The sequence below is a fragment of the Agelaius phoeniceus genome, chromosome 17 (genome assembly GCF_051311805.1).
Source record: "Agelaius phoeniceus isolate bAgePho1 chromosome 17, bAgePho1.hap1, whole genome shotgun sequence".
NCBI lineage: Eukaryota > Metazoa > Chordata > Aves > Passeriformes > Icteridae > Agelaius > Agelaius phoeniceus.
Genome location: NC_135281.1, coordinates 9552958 through 9569855, shown reverse-complemented (window position 1 = coordinate 9569855; position 16898 = coordinate 9552958). Strand labels below are relative to the sequence as shown.

At 44.1% G+C, this 16898-nt stretch overlaps 1 protein-coding gene across 3 annotated transcripts in view; it reads right to left on the bottom strand.

The window, feature by feature from the left end:
• Positions 1 to 944: 944 nt before the first annotated feature.
• The window catches only part of DNAJC5 (DnaJ heat shock protein family (Hsp40) member C5), a 30841-nt gene continuing 14887 nt past the window's right edge, over positions 945 to 16898 (bottom strand). For all 3 annotated transcript variants that reach the window (XM_077187497.1, XM_077187496.1, XM_077187498.1), the window contains 4 exons: positions 12137 to 12273; positions 9701 to 9914; positions 8495 to 8666; positions 945 to 7772 (listed from right to left, as the gene is read on the bottom strand). In XM_077187497.1, the coding sequence (XP_077043612.1) occupies positions 7669 to 7772; positions 8495 to 8666; positions 9701 to 9914; positions 12137 to 12243 (597 nt within the window). In that variant the 5' untranslated portion in view covers positions 12244 to 12273 and the 3' untranslated portion in view covers positions 945 to 7668. The remainder of the gene's footprint in view (positions 7773 to 8494; positions 8667 to 9700; positions 9915 to 12136; positions 12274 to 16898) is intronic.

The window sequence follows — 16898 nt, the reverse complement described above, 5'->3', positions numbered from 1 at the left end:
CTGGACAGGACCTCTGGCACCCTGGGGACATCAGAGAGGGGACAGAGTGAGGGAGCAGAGACTTGTGGGGTTGGGACAGAAATCACGGTAAAGATCAGACTGTGATAAGACAGGAGTGCAGGGAAGTGGTGAGGAGCTTGTACCTGAGTTGAGTGGCTCGGTCTCAGCTTTGAACCCAACCTGGCCTGATCCTGCACTCCATTCCTGCCTCTCCAGAGGGGCTGCTCGGTCCCAGCAGCTTTTGGTGTTGCCAGGGCAACATGGGCCATGGGCAGGGACACCTCCCTCTAGATCAGGCTGCTTAAAGCCCTGTCCAACCTGACAACCTCAAGTTAAAACCCAATTTTATGCTCGCCTCCATCAAATGCAGAACCTTTCCAAAATGAACAATCCCAGGGTCAGAACAGCGCTGGTGGCACCTGCAGCAGGGACAGCCCCACAGTCACCACAGGCTTGGGAGCAAGACAGATTTGTGCTGCCTTGGTCCCCACCTTGGCTTGGATCAGTCTCGTAGCTCCTTCAGCACATCTTCCACTCATCTTGGTTCTCTCCATCAGCAACAGCAGGAGCAAACCCAGTGTCAATAACCTGAGTTTCTCCAGAAAAGGCTGTTTTTACTGCAGGGACAGCTCCTGTTGCCTCCCTCCGCCCTGCATACAATTCCCACCCCACCAACTCTAACCTGCATTTGTACCCCAAATACCTGCCAGGGTCCAGCATCATATAAAGGAAGATCTTTGGACTTCCATGCTCCAAACCAGCCCAGACCCCACGGTGGGCACAGGAGGGGTACAGGGGAGTGGCTACAGTTCCTGCCCCAGAGACCCTGCACCCAGTGCCCATCCCAGGGATGGGTGACCTCTCCCACCTCCCACTTCCCAGCCAGCCCCACCCTGTCCCACAGCCCCTCCCTCTTGTGCAAATAAACAAAGAAAAATCGGATGGGCATTTCTGCATTGAAAACATTTATTTTACAACAGTGGTTTCCGATAACTTAGCAATCTTTATTTTAGTTTATATTCGGACATACAAGACACAAATTACCATGCTAAAACAGAAAATAATTCCTTCTGCCGTCGCCGCGGGTATGTACAGGAGCTCAGTAGTATCGAGTGTTACAATCCACGAAGTTCAGACAGCCACGTCTACTTACAGACAACTCAAAGTATGGTCCTTTAGTAACATAACAAAATAGATATATGTCTATATTATAATTGCTTCTCAGATGCATTTATACTTCGATTGTGGTGGGTTTGGTTTGGGGTTTTTTTTACTATTTTTTTTCTTTTTTTAAAGATGGGCTCCCTCTATCCCCCACCCCCGCCCGAGTTGAAGTGCAGTGCAAATGCAGGCAAGTCTCTCCCGGCATCCTCAGCTCCCTCTGGCTCCATAAAGGGGCCAGGAAACCAAACCCCATGAGGAATTACACAGTTCAGGGCCTTGCTCACATGCAAAATGAACATAAACCGCCTGGGATGTCAGCAGTGACACCAACCAACCCATCCACACCCCGCCCCAGCAAGGCAGGCAACGGTGGGATGAGAGGGAGGAAGGAATGACAGCAATCAGCTCAGCATCCAGCATGGAAACAGCACGTTTGGAATTGGCAAACCTGGAGTTCATCAGTCGTGATGGTCACAAACAGAACTTCAGTGGTGCCAGCAGTAAAAATCTCCCCAATATTCCCCCATTTCTGCCATGAAGGAACCCCTGGTGTGCTGCGTGTCAGGAACAGCCCCTGGCAGGAACAGCCTGAGGAGGAGGAGGGCGATGGTGACTCTATCCAGCATGGCTAGAGGGGACATGGTGGGACTCACATGTGCATCAGCCACAACCATTGTGCCTTCACATGGATCACTGCCAGCCTCAGGAGTAGGAATTTCAGTAACTCCAAGTCCTTATGGAACCCACCTGCAAGAGGAGGGACAGCACCTGGCCGTGCAAACCCCATGCTGCTCATTGGGAACTCCCCGAGCAGGGTATGGGGAGCAGGAGAAGCATCTTCTCCTGCTCCTAGGACCCATTTATTTATACAACAGGCTCCTTCACCACGTCCTCACCAGTCCCTCAACCCCACAGGTCGGGTTTGGGTTTTCCTGCAGCTGAGAGCAAAGAAGCACAAATTTGTGGCCACACAAAACTCACACCTTCCCCCTGTCTGGCTGAGTTCAGAGCACTACTTGGAGCCAAATCTCACGTTTTTACCACCAAAGAAAAACCCAAGGTGCACACCTGTTGTATAAATATATACATATGTGCATATATACATACATACACACACGTGATGCTGCAGCCCACGCCCTCAGCACGGGGTGGACCTTGCTCTGTGAGCTCACCCAGCCCTTTTCTGGGGAGTCCAATGTGGTGAAAACTAGGGAAAAACCCCAAATCCATGTGTTCTATCACAGCTTCAGTGATGAGCACATTAACCACATCTAAACACCCCATGTGCCAGTTGCAGAAGTTCCAGTCACTCCAGAGCTGCCTCTGTGCCCTCTGCCAGCTCTCCCTTCTCTCCTCCTAAGGAAAGCTGGAGCAGGCAGAGCTCTGTTCCATCCAGAGGAGCTGGGACAAGGGGCAGCTCATGGAATTCAAGTAGATTGTTCAATTTTTGGAATGGTTTGACAAGCAACCGCTCACAGACTGCAAGAGAACACCCACAGGGCTGGGAGAGGGAGCAGAGAAGACAACGGCACTCGGGAATGAACAGCCAGTTTATATAAGAGCTTCCTCTATACATATACATACATATATATATATAACCACTAGAAATTCCCAGCATCTATCCTTTTAACACCAAAATGAACTGTGCATGTAACATTGGCATAATGAAAGTTCATCTTCCAGATTTCTGGCATTTGGCTTGTGCAAACATCAGACAGCCAGCTTCCCTCCCGCGGTTTCTCCTCGTAAAGGAAGTGTCTTCTTGGAAGAACACAGGAATTGCAGTCTTGCTGAGTCCCAGACAGTCCCAGAAAGCCTCCAAAGGCAGCTCATGGAGGGGACCATGGATCTTGCGGGAGTTGAACACTGACAAATTTCCTGCCACCTGGTGAGCTACTGGCTACAATTCTTTTGAGAGATTTTAAGCAGCTGTTGGTGCAATGAGACACTACAAACTAGATGATCTCCACTAGAATACAGAGAAGCAGCACCAGATGCTGAAGCATGTGAAGTTTATATCGACCTGACACTATAAACTATAACTGGGGGTTCAGTGCTCCAAGATTAATGCATTTAAACACCATTCGGAATTACTGACACGAGGTGGGGACTGCAAACTGCCCAGACCACCCTGCCAGAGTGACCTGTTAAACATGATGCCAAGATACAGGTGCACTGGGTACAAAAAAAACTGCAGCATAAATTTCCTATATTATCCAGAACTTGGCAAAAATATCAAAGGGCACCAGAGGAAGGGCACAAAGTAGTTGAGAGAAGCAGGTGCCTCTCTCAAGGAGCGTGCGTGGTACAAATGCTCTGGAGCAGCCCCTCAGAGTGCACAGGTGTCCCTCCCACACCACTAAACTGCCTCACAGATGGGACAGGAATAGTTTTTCTGTCAGGCTCCTGCCCTGGTTACACCTGTGTGAGGTGTTTACAGGCTGACAGGAAGAGTTTGGAGAGCTGCACTCCCCCGACCACAGCCTTGCTGCAGGACTGAGTGTTTCTGTGCCATGCCCAAGCCCTCCTCCTCTGTTCTGCCCCTCCAAACCTCCAAGAGGATCCCACTTTAAGAACACTAGGAGTGCTAATATCTAAAGCAGTTTTAAAAGACTACAAATCTAAAAAGAAGACTAAAAAGGGAACGTGGCTCTAAAACATCACTGCATGGGACCAGCAAAAACCGACACCCTATGGGATGCCACGAGGTCTTACATAAATTTATATACAGATAAATATTTAAGAATTTCCTACAAATATCACTAACAAAATGAGACTGGCATTTAAGGGGTGCAATGCCCCTTCAGTACAGTGCGCTTAGGATGTTCCCATCCCTAGGGAGGATGGGCAGGACAGATCCAGCACCTCCTTTTCCAGCAGCTCCATGTGCCAGGAGGGACAGCTGGCACCTGAGTGCTCTCAGCAGCAGCTTTCCCTCCTCACCTAAGCTAGGAAGGGCTCTCCATGCAACACAGGGATAAATCAGTATCCTGAACACCAAACTCTCCAGCTGGGATTCACCCTTAGCTACAAGTGCTAAGGAAATCAGTGCTGGAGAGGTTGGAGGAGCTGGATGGAGGCGGCCGAACAACTGGAATGGAGGACTCAGGCAACTTGTACAAATGATACAACTTTAAAGAAACAAAGAAATAAATAAAATCCAAGCTCAAGTTTTAATTCTGGCAAAACACTGGACTGAGATGGACAGTGGTAAGGTTTGATTTTGGAGGGAAACATTCTGCACTAAGCCAGGTCAGGCTGCAGCACTGGGATGCTGCAACTCCCCTTGCCCAAGCTCAGAATTCCTGAGCTTCTCTGCCAGATTTAAACCATTATTCCCAACTTTGCATTTACTAGGATTCTACTTGGCCATTATGAAGTGCAACTCGTGTTAGAGCCCAGGGTACCCTTGCACCTTCCCTCCAAGAGGGGAAAAGTGGGCATTAATGTACCTATGTGCCATGACACGGTTTTGGCTTCAAAGAAGGAATGTTTAAATCACTTCCTTACATAGTTCAAGAAGAACTTCACTAATACACAACGATCCCAAACTCAGAGATTAAGCAGTAACATGGGCAAACTTGAAAGAGCTTCAAAAAACATGAATATTCCTCTAGAATTATGTTTTCCCATCATTCCCTCTAAGTGAGATCTCGGAACGGTTTCCCTTGGAGCATCTAACATCACTCTGGCATGTAACAGAGTAATTTCCTGTTCACACACCACCCACAGACAGAACCAAGAGGAAAGCAGTCTCTCTCCAAACTCATCCCTTGCTAAGCAAAGATCTAAAACTGCAAACTTATCCTGGATGTCATCTTTCCCCACAGATAACTGTTCTGCCTCTGGTCCTCATGTGCTGCCCACACTTCAGTTCCCTTATCAGGAGCCTGCAGAGTGACTCCAGGTGTGTCACACACCTCCCTGGAGCCACAACTTCCCACCAGCCTCTCTACTTCTCTGGAAACAGCCCAGAGAGGGTAAGAAATAAGAGCATTATTCCAGATTAACAGTGACAACCAGCCCCCAGCACTGGGGGCAAAGCTGCTCTGCAGCAGAGCAACACCCAACAACCATCTCTGTATTGTCCACTGAGATGAACACAGGGACAGGGAATGGAACAGCTCCCAGGGAAGAGCCCCTCCCTCATTCACTGACTTGACCTGATCAGCCACACTCATTTACAAAGCCAAAAAACCTCAATACCTTTTTTTTTTTTTTTACTAAGAACACAATTTGCAGATACAGGCAATTTTAACCAGTGAATGTGGAGAGGACAAAGTCTGCACATGCCCCACCATATTCCAGAGTGCAATTTTACACCAAGAACAGGCTTCAGGCAAAATCTACTGGGACAGACAAAATTATATTGGGTTCAAGCCTAAAAATGGCTTTTTGTTCCAAGGGGTCAAAGAAAGACATTAACTAAATAAGGACCTCAAGCCAAATCATACACAAATGTCCTCAAGGCCATCCAAGTCAGGAAAAGATAAAAGTATTTTGCACTAAACCACCACATTTCAGGTCTGTAAGGAACTATGGGCAAAGAAGAAATTACTTAAGGAGTGTGCTGCTGAAATTGAGCCATTAATTAAAAGGAACAGATTTTTTTGGGAATTTTGGGGGCTGGATATGGTACTAAAATCATGCTGATCTGCAGCAAGCTCCCATGCAGGCAAATATGTGCTTGTACCAACAGCCACAGCAAAGTCTGGGTGTGCATACACTCCTCACTGAGCACTGAGACCTTGGGGAGAACATGTTCTCCTAGCCAGCACGTTTAACATGGTTTCATGGCAGATTTCATGTTGCTCATGCAAAGACAGCAGGAAAATATATTCAGAATAGTTCTCTGGGTCGCTGCCCTTTCCTGGCAGTCTTTGTGCAGACCAGGGGATCTTTACCCTGCTTCAAAGCACCACCTGGAGCTGGTGAGGGAGCAGCAGACACGGGGGGAAGGTGCCAACAGCCCCTTCACAGGAAGAGGGGAAAACAGATCAGGGGGATGGGGGTACAAGGGACAGTAGAGGCATTGTGATATAAAACCATAACCATTCAAATTAACGAGGCCGTAATTACCCACTGAAAGTGCCAAGTGTGGGTTTTCTGGAGCTGTTCTAGATCTGACTCTGGATCACCTAAACAGGACTATTGACAACAATATACACCAGTAATTCAGCAGCTGCCTAAAATGCCTTTTTAACAGTTAAACTTCAGTAAACCACAGTTTCTAGAACAGAATTCGGACTTGATTTGGTTTCAAAATAGTACAGGAAACCTTTCAGTGGTTTCCACATAATTGTTCCAAAGAAAAGAGAAACAATGGTGTAAACAAATCTAAATGCAAGACAATGTGCAAATTATACAATATAAACACAAAGAATGGTGGTTTGTTCTTTAAAACCCATTTAAGTACTCCACAAAGATGTTCATTAAATTAAAGGGTTAGTGTATTATAAAAGCTTTTAAAAAAGATATGTAATACCCCATTTGCCTATTAAAGTCTCAAATTATTAGAACAAATTTTTAAACATCAATTGTTTTTAAACATTTCTGCTGTTGCCTACTGTCTGCATTTTACCATTTGCTCAGTGAGAGCCAGTTAACCAGTTTCACTTTAAGATTCTCATGCATTCAGAAACAAAGCTGCACTATTTGGTCTTTAGCATTACAGGAAAACAACGGAACTCAAATCAAAACAGAATTGTGCTTGGAGTTAAAATCCCACTGCCACCACCACAGGAGCCCATTCCCAGTTGGTTTTGGTTCCATTGTCATTGGAGATCGCCTCATACACAACGAGCTGTTCAATTTACTGTTCAAAGATTGGCAACTCTCCCTTTTTATTTTTCAAGGTAGATTTATTTAAGCTGAAAACCAGCATTAGAGAGGACTCCAGCTCTGCAGGACTGGCATTTTTTGGTTCTTGGCTTTGTAAACTTGCTTAGATAATAATGCAGGAATAGAAGGAGGAATGAAAGAATTGGTTTGTTGCACTCAAATGAAAATCCTCAACTTCTAAAGGTCTTCAACAGCTCAGCTGTACAGAAGAACAGTGGCTTCTGTGACACTTTTTAAATCTCATTTTTAGGCCAGTACTGCTGCTTAAAATGCAGAATGTCTCCACCGCACTGATATTGTGACAACTCAATACATTACACCACAGACATTTAACATAACTCCATACATGCTATAAAAAAAACAAAAAACAAAACAAAACAGGAGAAAAAAAAAAAACAAAAGAAAGGAAACAAATAAGACCGTAGCTAAACTGCTTTAAATACTGCATGCTACAGCACTTCACGTATCGTCGAGATACGACACTGAAAGGTGACAAAAGGCTGAAGGGATTACAAAATATTTTCGGCAGGTTGGAAAGCTGCCCTCTTACTGTGGCAGAATTATTCCCCCTCCCCATTCTCTACTTCTAATGTTCATGATTCTAGTGTTGAGTTGGCCATGTATTTTTTTTTTTATCCATTCTAATGACAGTGTTTCCTTAACTTAATTAAATCCATCAGTGTGGTAGCTGGGGTGAGAGTCAGCTGTGAGCTGGGTTGTCTCTGTGGCTGATGCTGGCTGTATCACAATAGGTGCGTCTGAGGCCTCTGAAAAGTGAAGACAAAGGGCTTAGCACACCAAGGAACAAACACAGCACTCTATGTTTTGGTAATCACATCTCCCTACAACCCTCTGATAACATCATTTTATCATTTATCATTTACCATTTAGGAGCATGATATTAATTCCCTGATTTTCAGCGTGCACACAACAGCGTTCACCTCAACTCTACATGTGGAATGTTTATTACCATTTCCTTTTTCCTGTAAAAGCTGCTGATCCTCACCCACCGTTCAGCAGTGCCCATTAAAAATGCCATCAGAACACACACAAGGCTCTACAATATTTTAAATTATTGGTTCAATCCTGCAGAAATAGCTTCACAAACAGTATTAGAGATACAAGGGTAGCAGGGCCACTTCCTCTACACCTGACACAATTAAAGCTGCCTTGACACCCCTAACTTTGGGTACAAGAGCCCCTTGCTGCAATCCCACATGGCTGGTCCATATGTTACTCCAGGATGTTGAAGGAACACAATGATGGTCATTGAGTGCTCTGAAGCTGATCCCAGCTAGGTTCAGTGAAGACCCTCCAGGTGTTTTTAGCAACTTTATCTTTGGTATCAGCATTACCCACGTAACTTGTGGCACAAACATTCCCTGCTCATCATCCACGCCCCAGGACCTTATTTTTTCTCAACCAGCTCACTGAGCACTCCAGCAGGGACTGATGTTCATTCTAGAGAGCTCACAGCATTTTCACCTACCCCTTTCATCTGACTGCAACTGTGCCTCCAAGTCCTCTGGAGAGACGTAGAATTCCTGCTCCTCGCCTTCGGGAGGTTTCGGTTTACACTTCCCACAGCAACAATTACAGCAGCAGCACAGACAGCAGCAGCAGTAGCAGCCTGTGATGAGCCCACAGAACACAAACAAGGCCTGCAGAGGACAGAAAACACAGAAATAGTCATAACCTGTGTCTACTGTGCCATGACCACAGAGTTTGTGAGACTTGAATACAGAATCAGAGAGCAAAACCACAGCAGTCCAGAGACAGAACTTAGTAGCTACAGCTTTGTACTTTATCACTGAGAAATACTTCAAATTATGTGCAAAGGTGGCTATGGTTGTCCACATTTTACACTGAGGTGAATACTGCCAGCCTGGTTTGCTTGAGTAATTTCTACCATTTAAGTGGACTATTTTGCTGCATCTGGAAGAAGGTACAGGTCTAATAAGCACATCTGTACTAAAATCCAGGGGTACAACAGTTCAGGACAGGCTGTAACTTGCATAAATAACCCTGGAAATGACTGAGCTGATGCACAGGCCATGATGTACCTACAGCAGGGACTTGGAGCAGCCCAAGGCTGTGGGCATGGCTGAGGATTGATGCTCCCAGCATGTGAGCAGGGCAGCTCCATACAAGCCAGGCCTGCCAGGTGCTTATCACAGTGACAATGGGCTAAATTAAAGTTTTCCTATAGGTCACTGTGCAATTGTTTGAAAAAAATAATCTTACAGATAGCAAACCACCATGGTGATGTAATTATTGTCTTCCTTAGGGGATCAAGAGATGGAGGCAATGCTGGCAAAGGGTAGAAAAATGGACCCATGCAAGGAAATGCAAGGAGATTTTCTGTAAGCCAAAGTTCACAGTCAGGACTCATTCTGCAAAAATATTGACCAGATATTATCAGAGAATACACCCCAAATTCTTATCTCTTCTAAATCCACTAGAAGAGTCCAAGCTTCAATTAGTAACCCAGGTCTTGCTTATTAGACCTGTCTCACTAGAAGTTCCTAGAAAAACACTCCTGAACTCAGGATCACGATACAGTAAGAGAAGTTTAATTAACCCAGTGTCATAAATTCATCAATTTTCAAAGGTAAAACCAAGAACAATTATCAAATGGAGCTCTCTAAGAGTTTCCAATACCAATCCAGAATAACTCCTGTGCCCTTTTATTTACCTTTGCCCACCAGCTGGACAGCACGAAGTATGTGTTCACATTTTCTTCACCAAACTGCTCGGCTACATAGAGCCCCAGAGACCCATACTTATCGTAAATGTTCCGCTTTGTGGCATCCGTCAATATTGCGTGGGCATTATTGATCTCTTTAAATTTTTCTGCTGCCTCTGGATTATCAGGGTTTTTATCAGGATGATATTTCAATGCCAGTTTCCTGCAGAAAGAAAAAAAGATAATAAAACCTGGGGTTTGGGTTCCTGCTTTTTTGATTCATTTTTTTTTCTAATTCTGTAGCCTGCCACTCAAGGGAGACTTTTAAGTTGCATCTGTTTTCCTTCATCTGTGATTCAACTTCCCTGATGATTCTTCCTTAGATGATAATAAAAGGCTACAGCAGTGTCTAGCTTAGTTCACAGGACTGACTTCAGACTGTTGGATTTGACCCTCAGAAATCCAATGGAAAAAAAAATAAGAGACACTGAATAAAAATAGGTTTGGGTTTTTATCCTCAGCTCCAGCAATTTCCATCAGTAAGTTTTGCTCCTGCTACAGAAAAGACACACCACAAGTCTAAGGTATAGCACCGAAGAGTAAATAAAAGCAAGTTGCCACAACTGCTTGAAGAGTGCCTGAACTGCTGCTTCTGCAGTGTCTGAACACAAAAATAGAACACACCATCACTTGTGGTTAATTCACCAATTCCTGTGCAGGAACAAAGTACTTTTCAGTTCAAGCTTTGCTAGAATAGAAAACACTTCTGAGTTTCGAGACATCAGGAAGTCACAATGTACCCCCCCCGAATCAGGCCAGATCTCTTACAAATAACAAAAAAATCAGATAAAGCATTGATAAATGTGCTAGTTCTCACATGGCCCAGGCTATTTACAGACACCAGTAGAAATAACTGGCTAAACACCTCCTTATGCAGAGAAAATACGTGCTCCCAAGTAGAAAAATGACACAGAGCCACATGCTGGCAGTTCTCCTGCACCACAAAAGGTACTTGTCCTCCTACAGAAAATGACCACAAAGTCACGTATATGAGAAAGACAGGAGGAGTCTGCAGACAATTACATGTCAGCTCTGCAGTGGGGAAACGTTTAGACAAACATAAAACAAAGATGTGTGCAAGCACTTGGATGTGCCTGCAAGTATCTCAGAGCATTTAGAAACCAGCCTGAGTGTGCCCTTGGGACACTCCACTGTGCCTGATGCTGCTCCAGTAAATCACGTCCACAGCTGCCACTTGTGCCCCAGCCTCAGTGAGGGCTGAAATAATCACAGCAAGTTTTATAAACCTGGAAAGGACTTAGTCAGGCTGCAATAATCAAATATCTTTATTTCCCATTTCCTACATGTACACAAACCCCACAGCCCCAGGCCAGCAAAGGATGTTCAGACTGAACATGATGAAGGAGCAGCATAGGAAATAAGATCAGCTGAAGGTTCAGGGAAGTGTGAAGCAGCTACATTTCACCCCAGGATCTTGTAGTGTTGTTTCTCCGAAGGAGAAACTCACAGTATTTTCCCCAGGAAAGTAAAATTATTTTCCAGTTGCTTGAAGACAACCTATTCAAACTTCCACTTAAAGCTTTTAGGAAGATAAAGCTAATTTTTGAGAATCTGTGGACCTGGCTTATTCCTAGACTTCACCATGTAGTTGCCATCATGTAACTTTGCAAGGGAAAAAGCCTTGGTAAAAGTTAGAGACGAAAGGAAAACAAATTTGACAATGAGTATCCTCATGGAAAGATGATGCTGACCCCTAGTGTAATCCAAACACATTACCACTGAGCACAGCAGCAATTGCCTTTAAGCAGATTTATGGGAAAGGAAGATGTCACAAAACTCCTTTTTTGTAGTTGTTATTTGGTAAGTATGAAGTCATTTCATGTGTCCAACTTTTAAGGAAAGGGATACAGAAAAAAAATAATATTTTACAACTAGTATCTCCACAAAAAAATAAGAACTTTTGAACAGAATTCCAGGAAAAACTAATCCTTCATGCTCTGTTTTCATCCTTATTTGTATCTTTAATCTCCATCTCCCTGTGCCAGAAGTGGAAATGATGGACAGCAGGGCAGTTCTGCACATCTGTGGTACCCCTAAGATAGATAAAAGGCTACATAACAGGACAATTTTAACTCTGATTACAGTCCTAAAATTCTGCTCAAACTTAGGAAAGGACCTTTCAGAATGACACTGCATTTTAGAATTTAACTTACTAGATAGAAGATGGAAAAATTTAAAGCCTAGGCATGTTTTCACACCCTGTTTTGCAAGAAGCAACCACATTTTCACCTATTTTTCCCACATATCTTTCTTGCAAAAGGTCTAAATAAACCAACTGAGGCTCCTACATAAATGGACTATTTGCTGAACACTGAATTAAAGCCATCTGTGTTACTGGGACAGGTGTAACACTCAAAGCTTTACCTGTAAGACTTTTTGATATCATCTGAAGTGGCATTTTTGTCCAGCCCCAGCACGTGGTACAAGGACTCCCCAGAGGTAGAGAGCGAGCGTTGCCTCTGGTCTGCCATCTTGAGCTAACCTGAGGAGAGAACTGGCCCCTGCAAAAACATAAAGATTAAGAAATTATTAAGCCAAGGAAAAACCAGACCTCTTTAAGCAAACTGTCCTCAAAAACAGAATCTACACATCAAGATTCAGCTTTGATAAAATGTGTTTAGAAAAGGTTCTTTACACGCATGGAAGGTAAAAAGTTTTAAAATTCAGTGAAAACAGCTATGACATTGTTGGCACAACAGCAGCCACCCTGAATCCCTGCTGTATAGACTCAACTCTTTCCAAAAACCCCAAATCAAGAGCTGAGGTGCAGCTATAGCTATGAACTGCATAACACATCTCTCAAGTCACTTCATCTCCTTTCTTAGTCTTAATACTAAGATCATTTATTTGTGATAATACCTATAAAAAACACATGGCAACAGAGAAGTTGCTGTTGAGGCTGCCTTTTTGCACCACATTAGCATAGGAGTAATTGACTTTATTTGTATTTTCTATTTCAGAAATTACATTAAAAAACCCAAAAAACCAACCTTCCCCACAACTCCCAAATTCCAGTCTCCCATCTTATCACCAGCACCAGGTCAAACAGAATCCTTAGATAGAACAAATCCAGTGTGACCAACCCTGTGCATTCCACAAGCAAAGAGGGAATGTCTGCCCAGAGAGGAGATCCCCTCTCTTATAATTTAAAGTTATGGATCCAACATTTAACATGCATTCTATTTAAAATCAGGCTACTTGAACATGGATTAACCTCCTGCTCCAGATCCAAATGTGACAGACCCCAGAGGTGTCCCCTGTGCCATGCCAGGACCAGATCTGGTTCTGCCCTCTCCCACCCTGAGGAGATCAGCTTTGCTGTTCTTTAGCTGCAGAACTGCAGCCAGGATGAGCATCCAAGAAAAGACTATTGGCTATTTTTGGATTATGTCATTACAATTAGCCCACACCAGATTATGCAGCCTTTGAAAAAGATATTTAAAGCAGCAGACTTTTCTAATTTAACCCTATGTCTTATATAACAAATTAATAACCTCAGCTTTCACAAGGCTGGCTGAAAGCAGCACCCTCAGCCCTCAGCCCCTGCACTGCCTGGGAGGAGCTGTGACCACACCTCTGCTCCTCCCAGCACAAGAGAACTGTCACACCCACACAAGGGGGACCAAGTGACAAGGACGTGGACAGACACATCACCCTGCTGTTGATTCCCTGCCTTTACATCCATTTAACACTGCTCACCAGGCCCAGTTGTTTAACTGGAGTACACTGGCTCAACCAAACTCTCATCTAATCACCTTCAAGAAGCCTCTGGCAATTCTATCCAGTTTAATTGAATGCTTTCTATAGGGTGCTATAAATGATTACTATTCATAATAATTTGTCCAAACTCTAATTCTCTGGCTAAAAATTCAATCTACACCCCAAATCTGGAAGGTGAATGCGTGGGTAGGGAGAGAAAATATTTTCTTTTCAAGGACACTGTTCAGTACCAAAAGCTTTCTGTATGGGAAGAAAATTACTGAGTGCTGCAAGACACAACACAAACAACTCACTTATTGGGGCATAATCTGACTCAGGGAAAGGAAAACCATATTTCAGGAAAGAAACCCTCTGGGCCAGCCTTTCCCAAAGGCAGCTCCCAGCCCCCTCTGCCCCAGAGCTGAGGTCAAACACTGATGATCCTGAGTGTCTCTGATAATCTACCTAATCACAGCAGCCTGCTCCTGCTGCTTCCCAGGCTCCCTGCTCAGCTCCTCCTGCTCTGTGCCCATCATCCCTTCCTCCCACCCTCCCAGGAAGCTCCTGCAGCTCCAGCACACCAGTCCCTGCCAGCAGCTCCCTGCCAAGGAGTGTCTGTCACTACTGCTCTTGGACAGGGACCTGACAAGTCAGGAGAGGGGAAAAAAAAAAGCATCCTGATTGGAATTTTACATGTTGATTTAGCCCTTCTGGAGATGGTACTGCTTCAAACAGGAGCTTCCAGGGCATTATGGACATTTTTGCTAAAAGCTGTAGCTCTACTTAAGCATAACAAGCTTCCTGTAACATCAATCCAGCGTGGCCTTGGTGACAGATGCTGCAGATCACAGCCATACACCATGTTCTGCTTAACAAAATCTGCACTGCTCAATTAGGGCCAATTTGTTTAATAAAAATGAATTCAGTTTGACCCAGGCAGTCAGTCTGCAGGCACAGGGATACAATTCCACACTGCTGCATCCTTAATTGCTTCCATCTGAACAGTGCTGGGGATCCACAGCTTGGTCTAATGGGATGTTAACATTTATTTCTCCAAACTGGTATGAAATGGACACATTGGCCTTGGCAGAAGAGTGGAGGACAAGGCAGGGATGGGAATTCATCTCAGAAGCTTTTTACTTAAGGGAACAGAGGAGTATCATCACTAGGAATGTAACCTTTGGCTTTTTAAATATCAAACAGACAGTAAAGGTGCACGTTATTTAAGTTCCAATTTTCCTAAACTCAGGTAGCATTTCTGCTGTTTTCACACGTGGCTCTATGGCTCTAATTCACAATCCTGAAAGCTGCCCTGTATTTTTAAAAACTGTTGTGTTCAGCAGCAACAAACCATCTGCTCCCTTTTCTAACCAAGCAGGATGCCCTGAAGAGGTTTCCCTGGGAAGGCTCTGGAGAAAGGTAATCTCCTGGATTAACCAGCAGAGTGTTTAACCATCTGAGTACCACAATATCCTGCTTCAGTCAGCTCTACCACAACAGGCAACTGCATTCAGCACCACCTTGCTGAAAAGACTCAGATTAAACCTGGCAGGTTATTTATGGAAGTCAGCCTTAATGTTTCTAAGGACATCCCTGGAAAATTCAACCTTAGAAACAATAATTTGCTTTTCAGCTTCCCAAAAGAACCCCATCAAGTTTCATGAAACTGGTGATACCTTAGTTTCTGCCAGGTCTGCTGACCCTTTTGGAAGTTGTATTTAACTCATTAAAACGGCAAAGAGTTATTACAGCCAAGGGAAAAAAAATCAATAGCTCTCTGCCAGTTTAGGGAATTAAATACTCACAGAACATCCCAAATAATGTCTGCACCTAAAAGGGTGACAGCAGATCTGGTGGCCAGAAGCAGGTAAGGAGGAATTAAACTCCATCTGATCTGCTGCAAGATGCTGCAAGAATTTCAGTGGAAGCTGGCAGTAAGGGGGATACATTTTTCCAAGAAAACCTGCTGGGCTGTGTGGCAGAATGGAGGGTGGAGGTTCCCTGCTCACACAGACAGCAGGTGCTTGGGACAACACTGAACCACCACTGCTGGATCTAGGAAGGGCTACCTTGAAATGAAGGGATGGAAGGCTCATTCCATGGACAACAGCCACAATATGTGGGTGTCATCAGCCCCTGGAAGCAGAATAACAGCAGCTCTTCTCATCTCCCTCCAGGGCTGAAGCACTGGGTATTTATTCCAGAACAAACCTCTGGAAACTGTAAACTCAACTACCACTTTCCCCATCTCCCCCTGAGTAAGTGACACAGGCACTGCTGTCCCTTGCATTTCCTTGCTGGAGGAAAGGCTGCTCCAGGAAGGAGTTGTGGCTGTTCACCTGCACTGATCAAAACCAAAAAGGGCACAGGACACCAAACAAGGTTAGCTTTAAAGATCTCCAGCTGGAGCACAATCTCCAGAATTCTAATTTTCTCCATGCCTGTATACTCTTCAGTTTAAGTTCCTAAAAATTAAATAAAATAATGGAATCACTCCCTGAATGGATGTGCCAACACACAGACCTGTACACAGGTAAAAACTGCATTACAGTGAACTGTCTGCACACAGTGTGGGGAATCTGGTTGGAAACAGCTGCTCCAGAAAGTGAAATCCCACTGTGAAGGAGAAAATCCACCTCCTGCTAACACAGTGAATGATACCCACTAGACACAGGATAATGGGAGGTTATTAATCTTAATGGATAGTTTGCAAAAGAGTTTGGTTAAAACCAGCACACAACATCCTCCCAGTCTTCCAAAATATCACCAGTAACACAGGGAACAGAGGAATCCCCAAAAGGGAAGGTAAGAACCAGAAGGAATGACAGACAGACTCAGGGAAGTGCTGCACAGGAGGAGATGCTTCTGTCCCAGCCCAGCCCAACCCTGCACATGTCTGTAACACAAACTATCAGGAATGCTGTCAAGCCCTCTACAATTACAGTTTTAAGAGCATATTAAAAGATGATTAAAGAGTCCAGTTTGGAAATGATGTTTTTCCAGCTCTTATAAAAATAATGTCTAGTTGATATTTTATTATATGACTTTAGGAAGCACTTGAGTATTTTAGGAAAGATTTGGATTCTACAAATTATTGCTGCTAAGTGGTAAAATATAATGTTGGTTAAAGCTAAGATTCCAGCTTTGCAAAGATTTCCAGTGCAGAAAATCAACTATTACTAACACCTAACTTTAGGTGTTAATCTAAAACTGAATTATTCTATACCAACCAGTATTTATCAGTAGAAGTCTAAATAAAAATAAGCCTGAAAGCACTTCAGTAAATATTGATTTGACACAGAAAGGAAAAAGCACCACTGGCTTCCACATCCTGTCCATCTGTCTCAGAGTCACTGAGAGTTGTCCTCACAATCTGGTATTTTTCAAGGGAGAAAAAAATATTAAAGGGGAGATGAGAGAAGCAAAC